General features: G+C 42.7%; 1 protein-coding gene across 3 annotated transcripts in view; it reads right to left on the reverse strand.

The window, feature by feature from the left end:
• Positions 1-16,494, reverse strand: part of PTPRH (protein tyrosine phosphatase receptor type H) — a 307,023-nt gene that overhangs the window by 40,415 nt on the left and 250,114 nt on the right. For all 3 annotated transcript variants that reach the window (XM_073571084.1, XM_073571082.1, XM_073571083.1), the window contains 2 exons: positions 15,132-15,182; positions 14,040-14,127 (listed from right to left, as the gene is read on the reverse strand). In XM_073571084.1, the coding sequence (XP_073427185.1) occupies positions 14,040-14,127; positions 15,132-15,182 (139 nt within the window). The remainder of the gene's footprint in view (positions 1-14,039; positions 14,128-15,131; positions 15,183-16,494) is intronic.

Here is a 16,494-nt window from a genome sequence, read left to right on the forward strand (position 1 = left end):
CCCTCAAGATCCGGAACACAGTCCGAATATGTTCCACATGAGAATCCCAATCCTTGGAGAAGATCAAAATATCATCCAGATAGATAATCAAAAATTTATCGACAAAGTCTCGGAAAATATCGTTCATGAAGCACTGGAAGACAGAAGGGGCATTAGTGAGCCCAAAAGGCATCACCAGGTACTCAAAATGTCCCTCCGGAGTATTAAACGCCGTCTTCCATTCATCCCCCTGCTTAATGCGGATAAGATTATACACCCCCTGAGGTCAAGCTTGGTAAACCAGCAAGCACCTCTAACTCTAGAGAATAGATCCGAAATCAGGGGTAACGGATACTGATATTTAATAGTAATTTTATTGAGGGCACGATAATCAATACAAGGCCTTAAGGAACCATCCTTTTTGGCCACAAAAAAAAACCCGGCACCTAAAGGTGAAGAGGATGGTCTAATATGACCCTTCTCCAACGCCTCCTTAATATAGGACCGCATAGCCTCGTGCTCGGGTACAGATAAATTAAAGAGCCGACCATTGGGAAATTTATACCCCGGGCTTAGTTCAATTGCACAGTCATAACTCCTATGAGGAGGCAAGGACGCAGACTCATTCTCACTAAATACATCATAAAATTCCGCCAAATAGTCAGGAACATCATGCGACTGAGGAGAGGTGGAAAAAACCGGAGCCTCACTAAAGGTACACCGACAACCACAACTCACCACAGACACAGATTTCCAATCCAAAACTGGATTATGAATTTGCAACCAGGGAAACCCCAGAACAACGGCATCATGCAGACCATGCAACACCAAAAATCTGCAATTTTCTTGATGGTCTGGGGCGACCCGCATGACCACCTGGGTCCAAAACTGAGGTTTATTTTTAGCCAAAGGAGTAGCATCAATACCCCTCAAAGGGATAGGCGTCTACAGAGGTGTCATCGGAAATCCACAACGTTTAGCAAAATCCAAGTCCATTAGGTTTAGCGCTGCTCCCGAATCCACAAAAGCCTTGGCGGAAAATGTGGACAGGGAGCAGATCAGAGTAATTGCCAGAAGAAACTTAGGTTGAACACCACCAACAGAAAACGTGTGTGCAAAGCGTTTCTCTCGTTTAGGACAAACAGAAATAATATGCGAGGCATCTCCACAGAAAAAACACAGCTTATTATGCCTTCTGAACTCCTGACGTTGCGCCTTAGGCAAAACTCTATCACATTGCATAGGTTCAGACGTCTGTTCAACCGGTGGCAACACCTCTCGTGCAATCCTGCGTTCACGTAAACGCCAATCAACCTGAATGGCTAATGACATAGAATCGTCCAGACCAGAGGGAACAGGAAATCCCACCATAGTATCTTTTACGGCTTCTGACAAACCCTTCCGAAAGAGAGCAGCCAAGGCATTATCATTCCAGGTAGTAAGGACCGCCCACTTTCGGAACTTTTGACAGTACAACTCTGCAGAATCTCGACCCTGGTTCAATGCCAACAGGGTCTTTTCAGCCTGATCAATAGCATTAGGTTCGTCATACAACAACCCCAAAGCTTGAAAGAATGCGTTCACATTAGTCAGAATAGGATCATCTGGTTTCAAAGAAAACGCCCAATCCTGGGGATCGCCACCCCGCAAAGAGATGACAATTTTAACCTGCTGCGCGGAGCTCCCTGACGAGTTAGGCTTCAAGGCAAAAAATAATTTACAATTATTTTTGAAACTCAAAAATTTAGATCGATCCCCAAAAAATACATCAGGTGTAGGGATCTTTGGTTCAACAGCATGCGAACGAGCAAGGTAGGCGGAAATTCCCCGCACTTCCGCAGCGAGCTGCTCCACACGATCAGACAATTGCTTTATCTCCATTGAGAAAAAAAAAAATCCCCCTACGGCCTCAGAGATATAAAGGAAAGAATATACGCACACTTTTTTTTTTTTTTTTTTTTTAAACACAATTCTTTCCGGCTATTGAGTACCCTAGGATCTGCGGTATGGCGGGTGATTCTGTTATGATTGAGTCACCGTAGGAGGCAAAAACAGAAATGCTAGCTAAGTCCAGAGAACCAGAGAAGTTGGCAGCTATCGGATTGCAGACCCCTGAACCTGTCAACACAACTAGCAGTAGCCGTGGGGGGTTCCTACGATGCCCTAGACCCCTCGATCACAGCCGGAGAAATAGCTAGGCCTAAAGAAAGAAAGGGGAAAACTAAACTGCCCCAGAGCAGACCCCAAAGCAATAGGCAGCCCCCAACATATAATGACGGTGAAGCAAGATGAAAACACTAACACAGGCAGAAAGATAGACTGAGTAAAGACGGGGCCCAATCTAGCTAGATAGAAAAGGACAGGAAGGCTGCTGTCTGCAATCCGTGAAAAACCCTATGAAAATAAGAGCCAACAGACTGACAGTGAAAAAGGCCCTGAAGACGCTAGGCTTCAAAAAAGCTATGTCAGTACTCAGGAATATTCTGAAGACAGAGCTACAGGCAAAAGGAGATTCAGCTCACCCCAGCAGGGAATGGCAGAATCCAGAAAAGCAAGGAAAACAAAAACAAAACACTAATGCAAACAGTCAAAGCAGAAAAACTTAGCTTAGAGGAGCAGGAATCAGACTGGTGTCCTAGAAGTCCACAGAGAAATCACCCGCAGGGCAGAAGGGCGTCGGCAGCCTTATATCCAGTCCGTGACTCCACTCAGCCAGTCATCCTCATCAGGTTCAGGTGCCTGATAATCAGGCTCATTACCTTCCTTCACCAGAATAGGGAGTTCACCAGACCTCAGTGACAAAGGGGAAAATGAACTCACAACAGACCTCATCATCTACATTCCCCTCTTCAAACACCTGCTTCTCCTGGGTAGCCTTGCCAGCACCGTACGCACCAGAAAGTGGCACCTGAGTCTCGTCATCATCTGATGCATACTGAGGTGTGCTGACCATAGGCACTGGCCCACCCGCCTCTTCAGATTCAGAGGGACAAAGCAGTTGCGCATCACTGCATACTCCCTCTTCTTCACATTCTTGAATGCTGCTTGGCTGCCCCCCTCTTTCCAAGCCAACAGATTCAGAGAACAGAAGTAGAGGACTGTGATGGCTCCTGTACAGGGCTCTCTGACTGCCTGGGCAATTTGGCAGGTGATGAAGAGACAGATCGTTGCTCTTCAGTGCTCTGGCCCTGAGAGGACGTGGAAGTCATTGAAGTCGATGCGTTAGCTGCCATCCATCCGACAACGGCTTCAATTTGTTTGTCCCGCAGCAGTGGGGTACGGCGAGGTCCTACAAAGCTGCGCATAAAGGACTGTTGCCTGGTAAAACTGGGGGATGCTGAGTCACTGGTGCCCGCAGCAGGCACAGAATCCCCACGTCCTCTCCCTGCTGAATCCCCACGTCCTCTCCCTGCTGAAACTCCACGCCCACGCTCACGACCACGTGCCTTACTCCCTGCCTTCTTCATCTTGGTAGACTGATAAAGATAGGCAGAAAAGTAGAAAGGGGGGGCTTAGTGTGATTATTCCTGAACAGCTGCTAACAGGTATAAGAAACACTAATTTTATAAAGTGTGTGGACTACACTTTAATATGAGCTAATGTGGCCTACACAACTGTCAAGTGGAGTGTTTGGTGAACTTTATTTTGTTTTGTTTTTTTAAAAAACAAAAAGGATGTGACCAAAGATTTGAAAGCGATAGTATCACAAACTTTTTGGAGCTATTACAATGCAGGAAGGTAACCTACAATGCAAAAGATGAGACTCCAAAAAATAGGGTAATACTAATCTGGCTGCGGCTGCAGGGCACAAGCCAGAAAAAAAGCTCCTCTATCTACTCCTATATAGTGTTTGCAACCAACCAATGTAGATAGATACAGATGGATGCACACTAATAGGAGAATTAATGAAAAATGAGCTGCAATAAAAGAAAAATATGTATGAGGCAGTGACGCACGCTGAGCGGCCTACAACCAGACGTAGCTGCAGGACACACTACAGCGTGAGCTGCACTCACACACAGAGACCTCTCAGACAGCCTTGAACAGTGCAGATAACTGGGCACCAGCATTAAAAGGCTGCAGAAAGACTCCGCTGTCTACTCCTATAGTGTTTGCAACCAACGTATATGGATACGGATGGATGCACACTAATAGGAGAATGAAAAATCAGCAGCAATAAAAGAAAAATATCTATGAGGCAGTGACGCATGCTGAGCGGCCTACAACCAGACGTGGCTGCAGGACACACTACAGTGTGAGCTGCACTCACACACAGAGTTCCTCTCAGACAGCCGTGAACAGTGCAGATAACTGGGCACTAGCACTGAAAGGCTACAGAAAGGCTCCGCTGTCTACTCCTATAGTGTTTGCAACCAATGTATATGGATACAGATGGATGCACACTAATAGGAGAATGAAAAATGAGCAGCAATAAAAGAAAAATATGCAGAAGGCAGTGAGGCACGCTAAGCGGCCTACAACCAGACGTGGCTGCAGGACACACTACACAGCGTGAGCTGCACTCACACAGACCTTGCAGACAGCTGTGAACAGCACTGCAAGACAAAAGAAAGCTACACTGATTGAGAATGTAGCCTGGGTAAAGCACAATATTATTTTGAAAATCGCCATCTCCTACTGTCCTTCACAGTCTTGAACAGCAGCCTGTCCCTAACTGAATTCACAGCAGAGTGAACCCTAAATGGCGGCGGCTTTTATAGTGCATCATGACATTATTTCAGCAGCCAATCACAGCCATGCCATTAGTTGACATGCCTACATGCCTAACAGGATGTGCCCACACTTCTGAGGATTGCCATTGGCTGAATCAAATCAAACTGGCTCACAGCATTATGGGAACTTCCGATTCCGGTATTCGATATGCTAAAAGTATCGGAACTCAGTATCGGAATTCGGATACCGCGAATATTGGCCGATACCCGATATTTGCGGTATCGGAATGCTCAACACTACTCAAGATTATTAAGAAAACTCAGCATGGGGGAGAGTCCGGATGCTGGCCTGAGCAGATGCACAGTTTCAGGGCTCCTGCCAGGCTCCTTGATTTTGCGGCTTTCGGCACCTGCACCGACACTTTTTGTTCTCCCGATGGGTCCCAGGAGAGCAAGGACCTCTGTGCTTACCGGATTCGCTTCAGCCGACTCTGCGACCGCCCTGGACCCCTTCTTTCTGAGGCTCAATGCCTATTATGTTTCATCGAGCTCACAGGGCCCTACAACCCAAAGGATCGTCAAATTACCCACGAGATATTATCTGCTGCCTCCATGATTTTGAAATTAAGAACAAATAATGAAAGCCAGGTCCCAGAATGAGATACTGTATTCAGGGAAATGTGGTTCAGTTATTCCCAGATTTGTCGCGTATTACCCTGCAAAAAAGGCGTCATCTCAAGCCCTTATTGACCACACTGAAGGATCTTAGGATTCCATACAGATGGGGTTTTCCCTTTGCATTAACGGTCCGGACAGAGGGAATATCGGCAACCCTGCAAACCCTGGAGGATCTCCCGGCTTTTTGTGACTCATTGGGGCTTCAGATCCCTAAGATTGTTGATTAGGACACTCCTGGTCCTGAAGGTCCGCCACCACCACCAGTCTGGTCCCAGAAAAGAAGAAAGGAACAAGGAGACCCCGGTCCCAGGTGAGGCAAAAGCGGATCATCCACTAATGGACTTTGCTGATTCTTCTTAAATTTACCCTAATCTGTTAACAGGGCCGGTTTTGGACAAAGTGGGGCCCTAGGCAAAAATGTAAAATGAGGCCCCCAATGCTCACATATTACACTATGACACTCAAACATTTTGGTTGTATTCATACATGGGCTGAGTTCAGGCCGTTCAATGAATGTGATTGACAATATTCAAGTCGTTTCTCGGCCTCTTTACACCGGCTAATGGAGAAGGATGGGGACAGAACAATCAGTAGTAGATCAATCTGTCCCCATTTAGTATCATGTTATAAGCAGCAGTGCTGTCAAGTCGGAGTCAGTGTCCATTTTGGTGGAGTTGGTATCAAATCTACAGACTTTGACTCCTTAATTACATTATATAATAAATTGGGTGCAGGATGTGATGTCATTTTTTCATAGTAATTTGGGAAGTTGTGAAATGTCCTATAAATGTCAGTTCTGTTCCAGATCTCAGCTTTTAGCGGAGATGAATCTGTGCTGCACTTTATGTACATGCTCAGTAGTGACCAGTGCTCTGGAGGTGGGAGTCATGGAAGTTGAGGAGTTGGAGCTGGAGCTTTGGCTTACCGACTCCACAGCTATGATTAGCAGCATATCTACAGCTTACACCAGTGATGTGCTGCCGAGAACAATGATTTATGTTCTGCCATAAACAATCAAATCACCCAATGAATGAGCAGCATTTTGCTCATTCGCTGGTCGATTGCCAACATGTTTATATATATACACACACACACACACACATATGCACATGTACATATATACTGTATATATAAATATAGACACATATACCTTCATTTTTCATCTATTACTGTAAAAAAAAAATAATCTTTTTGGGAAAATTGAGAAGTTTAATCTAAATTGAATATTTTGTAATGTTTTTCTGTGTTTTCACATGGCCTAGATTCATGCACATGTGCTAAGGACATTGAGGTGTCTGGAGAAGCGTGCACTGCTTTAAGGTATTTTGTGCTGTTCCTATTTTTTACATACACACACACATATATATTTATTACACACATACACATTATTATATATATATATATATATATATATATATATATATATATATATATATATATATATATATATATATATATATACACACAGTGGGGCAAAAAAGTATTTAGTCAGTCAGCAATAGTGCTAGTTCCGCCGCTTAAAAAGATGAGAGGCGTCTGTAATTTACATCATAGGTAGACCTCAACTATGGGAGACAAACTGAGAAAAAAAAATCCAGAAAATCACATTGTCTGTTTTTTTTTTCATTTTATTTGCATATTATGGTGGAAAATAAGTATTTGGTCAGAAACAAGCAATCAAGATTTCTGGCTCTCACAGACCTGTAACTTCTTCTTTAAGAGTCTCCTCTTTCCTCCACTCAATACCTGTAGTAATGGCACCTGTTTAAACTTGTTATCAGTATAAAAAGACACCTGTGCACACCCTCAAACAGTCTGACTCCAAACTCCACTATGGTGAAGACCAAAGAGCTGTCAAAGGACACCAGAAACAAAATTGTAGCCCTGCACCAGGCTGGGAAGACTGAATCTGCAATAGCCAACCAGCTTGGAGTGAAGAAATCAACTGTGGGAGCAATAATTAGAAAATGGAAGACATACAAGACCACTGATAATCTCCCTCGATCTGGTGCTCCACGCAAAATCCCACCCCGTGGGGTCAGAATGATCACAAGAACGGTGAGCAAAAATCCCAGAACCATGCGGGGGGACCTAGTGAATGAACTGCAGAGAGCTGGGACCAATGTAACAAGGCCTACCATAAGTAACACACTACGCCACCATGGACTCAGATCCTGCAGTGCCAGACGTGTCCCACTGCTTAAGCCTGTACATGTCCGGGCCCGTCTGAAGTTTGCTAGAGAGCATTTGGATGATCCAGAGGAGTTTTGGGAGAATGTCCTATGGTCTGATGAAACCAAACTGGAACTGTTTGGTAGAAACACAACTTGTCGTGTTTGGAGGAAAAAGAATACTGAGTTGCATCCATCAAACACCATACCTACTGTAAAGCATGGTGGTGGAAACATCATGCTTTGGGGCTGTTTCTCTGCAAAGGGGCCAGGACGACTGATCCGGGTACATGAAAGAATGAATGGGGCCATGTATCGTGAGATTTTGAGTGCAAACCTCCTTCCATCAGCAAGGGCATTGATGATGAAACGTGGCTGCGTCTTTCAACATGACAATGATCCAAAGCACACCGCCAGGGCAACGAAGGAGTGGCTTCGTAAGAAGCATTTCAAGGTCCTGGAGTGGCCTAGCCAGTCTCCAGATCTCAACCCTATAGAAAACCTTTGGAGGGAGTTGAAAGTCCGTGTTGCCAAGCGAAAAGCCAAAAACATCACTGCTCTAGAAGAGATCTGCATGGAGGAATGGGCCAACATACCAACCTTGTGAAGACTTACAGAAAACGTTTGACCTCTGTCATTGCCAACAAAGGATATATCACAAAGTATTGAGATGAAATTTTGTTTCTGACCAAATACTTATTTTCCACCATAATATGCAAATAAAAGGAAAAAAAAAAACAGACCGTGTGTTTTTCTGGATTTTTTTTTCTCAGTTTGTCTCCCATAGTTGAGGTCTACCTATGATGTAAATTACAGACGCCTCTCATCTTTTTAAGTGGTGGAACTTGCACTATTGCTGACTGACTAAATACTTTTTTGCCCCACTATATATATATATATATATATATATATATATATATATATATATATATATATATATATATATATACACACACACACACATACATATATACACACACAAACATATATACACACACACACATATATTCTCGTCTGTGCAGCCAGTATTTAAAAATGTGCATGACACACTGCCACTGTGTCTATACCCAGCCATCTACGTTCTACGTATACTAATGACATAGTCAAGTTAGAATAAAGCAATAAATGTATATTTTATATACCGTATATTTTATTCGTATATATATATATATATATATATATATATATATATATATATCACAGACTTAAACACATACACGTACATAGCACATGCACACTTATACTCACATGTACATGGCATGTCCATGGCATGTACATGGCAAACACACACATACACACACGTATGTACGTACATGGCACACACTTATACACACACGTACATGGCACACACTTATACACACATACATACATGTACATGGAATACACTTACACACTCGTACATGGCGTACACGCATACATGGCACACGCTTATACACACATGTACATGGCAAAACACTTGTACACACACGCGAACATGGTACAGACTTATACATACTGTACATGCATACATGTACATGGCAAACACATACACACACACGACACACATGTACATGGTACACACATACATATACATGGCACGCAATTACACACATGAATGGCACACACTTATACAAACATACATACACATACATGGCACACACTTATACACACACATACATACATGGCACACACACTTATACACACACATACATACATGGCACACACTTATACACACACTTACATTCACATACATACATTCATATACACTGCACACACTTACACTCACATACAAACATATACACTGCATGCACTTATACACAGATATATGGTATGCACTTCTACACACACATCTATTTATATAGTTGCCTTGTAATGCTTTCATTTCCTGTTCTGTCCAGATGTCACCGTATCCCAGATTTCCAAGCGGAGGAAGTTCACCGACCGCCATATTGGGACACCCAAGTGATGGATGTTTCAATATGGAAACTGCTGCTGGTACCAACCTATTGCGTGGTACCAGCAGCGGACCACTGTCACAACACACACACACGCACTACTTTTACACATGCCCGCAAAAAAAACCTTCTCGGATCACCGTTTTTCCCTGTTGTAACAAATTGCAGGGAAAAAAACGGCGATCCGCAAATACGGTATACCACAAGCTACCGTTGTTTTTGCGGTACCATTGATTTAAATGGAGGCCATATCCGTGAGCCGTGATAAATATCGAGCAAGCTCGATATTTTTTCACGGTCATATATATGGCCCTCACGGCCATACGGGACACGGTGCTCCGATGTATTTTTGCGGGCCGTTTTTTAGGCCCTGTAAAAATCTATTGGGGCCGCAAAAACATGGCAAGTGTAAAAAGCCTTACACTCACACTCACGCAGCCTCTTGCGCGGTACCACCAGTGGAACACCGTCGCACTTTGCCTGCGTGAATTCCACACAGGCGCAGTGAATCATTCGGCTGATCCCGGCGGCAGATGCGAGACGTGTCTATAGGCGGAGGAGACCGGTCACATTAAAGGGGTTTTCCCACGAACGAAAGTTCATTTTAAAAACGGTCAAAAACAATTGTCTGTGTGTGACCGTGTACGGAGCATACCACATCTCCTGGGCAGGGGAGGAAGCAAAAGACAATACTGACATTACAGCAGGGGATCACAGAGGATTCATTTTGTGAGGTAAAATATTTCACTGACTGTTTTTAAACAATATTTTACCTCACAAATCAGACAGACATTTTGCCTTTTCGCTTTATGATGGTTTGTAGGTGTCTATGCCTACTGATTTTGAGAGGATTTGCAAAAGGGGCACATCAACCAGAGGATTAAATTTCAGATATATCGCAGATGCTGAATTGTCTTCGGGAGGGCCAACAATTTAAACACCCTTACATGAGTAGATGGGAACCTATCCTGGGGAAAAGTATATCACCCCAGCGTTGGCAGACCATATGGGAAAAAGCACCCAAGTCCTCTATTTGTACCCTCTACAAGGAAAATCAGTAGAAAATATTGATGTTCTGGTATCATACCCCTGATTTCCTCTACAGATTAAACCCTCAACTCTCAAATTTGTGCTGGCATTGTGGGTCTCAGGTAGGCACCCAATACCACATTTTTTGGTCTTGTCTTGGGGTTATGGGTTTTTGGGAGGAAGTGAGAGTCTTATTAAACAGGGTTCTCTATGTGGAGGTGGGGCTTGACCTGGATATCTAACTGCTTTACATTTCCTCTAAAGGGATGGGGAAAAACTCAGCCAGGTTGTTACTATATATTCTTACTGCAGCTAGGTGTCTGATTGCCCTTAACTGGAGGTAGTCTTCCCCTCCATCTCAGCAGCACGTATTGAATAGAATAGCTGACATTCACAGGATGGAGTATATGACGGCTTTGATGGGACAGAGAGTGGATAGTTTTACTTTGTTTGGGCCCCTTGGGATTACTACTGGGCCCAGAGAAATGGTTAAGGTTTCTCCTGCCTCTTCTTATATCTCCTGAAGCCTGCACCTCTCCCCCTTCCTTTACCTTTTGTTGTGTACATCTTGTCTTTTGTTTTTTTGTGGGATTCATTTATTATTTTATTCTCATTTAATTCTTTAATGTGAATTTCAGTACATTGCATACTGGAGTTAGCTAACGGAGTCGTTAGAAGAAGTCTATGTTTATATGATTGTCAATATTTCTGGACTTAATGTTTGATCTTACTATTTAGCGCCTCAGCACTAGAGGTTGTATTACACTTTATTTGTATAACATTTCTTCATTCTGGAGGCTTATCTGGTTCAACTTTATTACTTTTTGTATGAAGGTACCGACTTTCACTGCTTGTTGGACTAGAGTCCATTTGTTATACTTGGCTATATCTGGACGTTCAACTGAGAAGCCTTATTTATTAAACTTCCCTTGATAAAAATATTCGACACTCCATGTCACTTTCAGATCTAAAAGACTGTGTTAATAACTCTTTTTTTTATATTTCTAGAGCTGAGCTGACTTTAGTTTTCTAATATCCTATGTACATGTTGAGTACTTGCAGTTTTTTCAGTTTTAAGGTACCAGCAAAATGAATGAGTTTTCGGAAATCTCTTGCACACAGTGCTTTTCTTTTTCTTGCGTATTTTAACCATCAATGCTTTTTTCAAAATCTGCAGCCTGTCAATTCTTTCAGCATTCTTGAAATGTTCTTAATTCATTCAAATGAATGCAATAGAACCGCAGGTGAAAATGTCCCAAAATGCGTGCGTATTGTTTGCATTTGTCCTGCTAAAAGAGGCCTGCAAACACTTAAAGGGAATCTGTCACCACTTTTTGGCATATCATGTAAAAATATCATTCAATTTAGTGTCAGCTCTGCATTACACAAGTACTTTTTATACCCCTTGACTCCCCACCAATGATACATAAATACAGTTTTTATAACTCCCGCGGTGAATGTAAATATGCTTGGTCCGGTCCGATGGGCAGGGCTTATTGTCAGTCTCTCCCCCCTCTCCTGACTTGCTCTACGCATTTTTTTCGGGCAACTCCTGTGTTCGCATAGCGTTACCGCGCACGCGCATTCAAATGGTCCCTCGTGTGTTGGCAAAGCCAAAAAACAGTGTCATGCATGCGCCGGCATACACGATTGCGTTCTATTTCCTGAAAGTATACTTGCATACTTCCGGGCCACAGAAAGACATGGCGTATGCCAGCGCATGCACAATACTGTTTTTCGGCTTTGCCCACAGTTGGGCAAAGCATAATGCGCACGTGCGATGGACCGTTTGAATGCGCACGTGCGGTAACTGTACGCTATCTGTGATATTCACAGAAACGAGTACGTACAGCAAGACGAGGGGGATTGGAGACGGACAGTAAGCCCCACCTATCGGAACGGACCGAGCATATTTACATACACTGCGGGAGGAATAAAAACGGCATTTATGTACTGTATATTTTTACATGATATGCCAAAAAAGTGGTGACAGATTCCCTTTAATGTGTGCAGATACTCTTATATGGCTCTTCAATTTCCCTCTATAGACATAAATGTCTGGAGCCACAACTAGAGGGAGCTTGGAGCATGCCATTCTATTACAAGGTTCAAGGTAAGTAGTGTTTCCCCTAGTGGTGGTGGACTGTAGTTACAATGTATCTGATGAATATCTAATTCCAGGTTTGGAACACATAGTTCAGCTTTCAATGTAGAAATCTGTCTTTGTTACATTTTATTTTTCACCAAGGAAGCAGATGCCAGTAAACACTAAATTTTTGTATTTTCCATGTTTGATGTCCACAATACTCTTTGGTCAAATATACTTTTTTGGAGTTGTGTCCTCGGCAACTGACACAAGTAAGAGCAGTTTTTTCTTCTTATGTTCACTTTAATACCATATTTTATACATACTAGACATACAAAAGAAACTACCACCTTCTCTCCTGTTTTTTTTTTTTTTCACAGTTCCACTATTTAGATCCTTTTATACAAATTAAAGGGGACCTTTAATTTAATTTTTTACTGAGCACCTGCTCCAATTAGTGTTGCTTCACTGATTCCGGAACACCTTTTCTTTTTTGTGACCCTCCGTTCCAAAACTATGCCCCTCTCAAATAAGCATATTTTCCGTTCAACAAACTGGATATATGCCACAGAACTGCTCTGTGGGTGTGGCCTGGTTTTGATTGGCTAGCATCAGAGGAGAAAATTATTACAGGGGCATAACTTTGAAATGGAGGGGAATAGAAGAAAAAGAAAAACGATTCTTGAATCAGAGGAGCAGCAGCAATTGCAACAGGTACTATTTAAAGGGAACCTGTCACCGCCTCCAGGCGTTTTTAAGTAAAAAGCCACCTTGTGCAGCACTAATGCTGCATTCGGTCAAGGTGGCTCTTTTATTTAGCGTCCCTTCCACCTCCGAAATAATCGTTTTTAAAATTGGTCAGACATACCTGATATTTGACAGGAGGGCAGATATTTCCCCCTGGACACAGACGCCTCACATACGTCCGTCATGTCCAGCTTTTGAATTTGGCGCCGCCTCCTCAGCGTTAATTTCTTTTTCTCATGCCTGCGCTGTAATATTCTTTCAGTGGTGCAGCAGGACTTGTGATGTCATCAGCACCACGTGACCAGTATGGGCGGAGCTCAACAGAGCCATGGTGCAGCAGGACCTGTGATGACGTCAGCACCATGGGACCCATAGGGGCGGAGCTGAGCAGGGCAGCAGTGCAGCTAGACCTGTGGTGATGTCAGAATATTACAGGCTTCAGCACAAGAAAAAGAAATGAACGCTGAGGAAGCGGCGCCAAATTCAAAAGCAGGACATGACTGACCTATGTGAGGAGTATGTGTCCGGGGGGGAAAGACCTGCCCCCCTGTCAAATATCAGGTATGTCTGACCAATTTTAAAAGCGATTATTTCGGAGGTGGAAGGGACGCTAAATAAAAGCCACCTTTACAGAATGCAGCATTAGTGCTGCACAAGGTGACTCTTTTACTTAAAAACGCCTGGGGGGGGGGTCACAGGTTCCCTTTAAGTGATAGAAATAATAAATCTGAATAAACAATACCTGATACTCTTCGGCAAATCCAAGGTCGCTGTTCGCATGGTTCTTTTCATAATGCTGCTTGAAGTTGTTTTTTGGAACAGTGTGATATCTAGAAAAAAAAATCCAGAACACGATAAGTAGCAGGCTTGTCACATCAGCTGCGTACTTCAAAAACTAGACCATAAATATTACATCAATGATCGCACAACGATCATTGACCTTGTTAGATACTAACTTAAAGAGGTTGTCTACTGCTTTAACATTGATGACCTATCCCTGGGATAGGTCATCAATGTCTGATCAATGGGGGTATGACACCCAGCACCCCCCACCAATCAGCTGTTCCCAGTGTCATTAGCGGAGAGGTGACGGAGCTGCCGTAAATGGGCAGTTTTGGCTGACACCGAGAACAGCCGATTGTCTTGAGTGCCGGGTGACATTGATGACTTATTCTAAGGATAGGTCATCAGTGTTAAAGTAGTGGACAACCTCTTTTCGGCAGCCCTAGATTTCATTGAAGATGATTTGATGAAAGGAACATAAAATGGAAAATGCTACGGAGCGCACTTCATAGATGCAGACCCTATCAGGGAGAAGCTCTAGGCCAGGTTGGCATCACCCTCCTACAGTTAACCATTCACTTTCAAAAGGTTTCAGTCCCAATGGTTATTCCTAATGACCCCCACATGCACATGTAGGATTGTTTCGGCCAAGTAGGCTTGTATTTCTAAATAGGGGATTGGAATACGATGGTGTGAGATACTTCAAACTGCAGATTCTCTCTCTTGAGAACAAAGCAACGAATATGTTGAAATTCAACACACCCATTAGTTTATCCCACTGCAAATGCAGACGGAACATCTGACACACATTAGGTTGTGCTACCTTAGATTGATGTATGGCCACCTTTACACTCACTGTAGGTAATGATCACATACATAGTACATGTTCGAGACAAAGATATTGCAGAATTTCCAAATAAAGCAATAACTTTAAGAAATGGGTTTTTAAAAAACACACTATAAAACGTTCTATAAAAAATAAGTAGCACCATATATGACCAATTGATAAAAAGAGTAAAAATGAGCAACACAAATTGTATGCTTCACTTACTTTTTGCGTTGAAGACTATGCCCATAAATGCTCTCTTGACCACCCTTTGACCTAGGAAAAAAAACAATGTGTTAAAAATGTCTTCTTTAACCCTTCAGGATGCCACTATTATGGCCCCAACGACAGTATTTTTTTATTTCTGCATTCCAAGAGATATAGAGGTTTAATTTTTCATTTGACGCTTATTTTTATTTTGCTGAACAAGTTCTATATTTTAATGGAAAACATATAATGTAGTTCAAAAACTTTTATTCTTTTTCTTTAGGAGGACTAAAAAAATTTCTCAATTCTGCAAATTTTTTTATTTAGTGGTCACTCACCAGCACGATAAGTTACATTTTAACTTTATTCTATGGGTCAGAACAATTATGATGATATAAATGTGTATAGTTTTTTTATGTTTTGCTAATTTTTCACAATAGAAACCATTTAAAAACAAAATCATTCATTTTGTGTCGTTGTGTTCCGAGAGCCATAACTTTTACAAATTCTGGCAGAATTATTTATGGTGTTAAGTACTGTACATGGGTTAACTAACGTGGGTTTTTTATAGGTTGGGTGAATTAAACTTGTTTTTGTTTCACTTCATAAGTAGTGTTGAGAATTCCGATGCTGCAATATCGGGTATCGGCCGATATTCGCTGTATCGGAGCTCCAATACTGAGTTCCGATACTTTTAGAATATCGAATACCGGAATCGGAAGTTCCCATAATGCAATGAGCCAGTTTGATTTTATTCAGCCAATGAGGAATCCTAAGACTTGTGGGCACATCCTGTTATGCATGTTAGGCATGTTAACTAATGGCATGGCTGTGATTGGCTGCTGAAATGATGTCATGATTCACTATAAAAGCCGCCGCCATTTTGGGTTCACTCTGCTGTGAATTTACTTAGGGACAGGACGCTGCTGTTCTGAATCTGAGGATCAGTTTGAGCTAGCGATTTGCTGTATTGTGCTTTACCCAGGCTACTTTAGCAACCGCTGTGTGAGAAGCTTTCTTTTGCCTTGCAGCGCTGTTCACGGCTGTCTGCGAGGTCTGTGTGTGAGTGCAGCTCACGCTGTAGTGTGTTCTGCAGGCACCTCCGGTTGTAGTCCGCTCAGCGTGCGTCACTGCCTCATACATTGTCCTTTTTTTGCATTAGTGCTGCTCAGTTTTCCAGATTTCTCCTATTAGTGTGGTTCCATCCGTATCCAGCTAGAATATTTGCAAACACTATATAGGAGTAGATAGAGCAGTCTTTCTGCTGGCTTGTGCCCTGCAGCCCCAGCCAGATTAGTATTAGCCTATTTTTTGGAGCCTCATCTATTGCATTGTAGGTTACCTTCCTGCATTGTAATAGCTACAAAAAGTTTGTGATATT

This window comes from Dendrobates tinctorius, unplaced genomic scaffold (assembly GCF_039654945.1).
Source record: "Dendrobates tinctorius isolate UK_male_01 unplaced genomic scaffold, ASM3965494v1 ptg000028l, whole genome shotgun sequence".
NCBI lineage: Eukaryota > Metazoa > Chordata > Amphibia > Anura > Dendrobatidae > Dendrobates > Dendrobates tinctorius.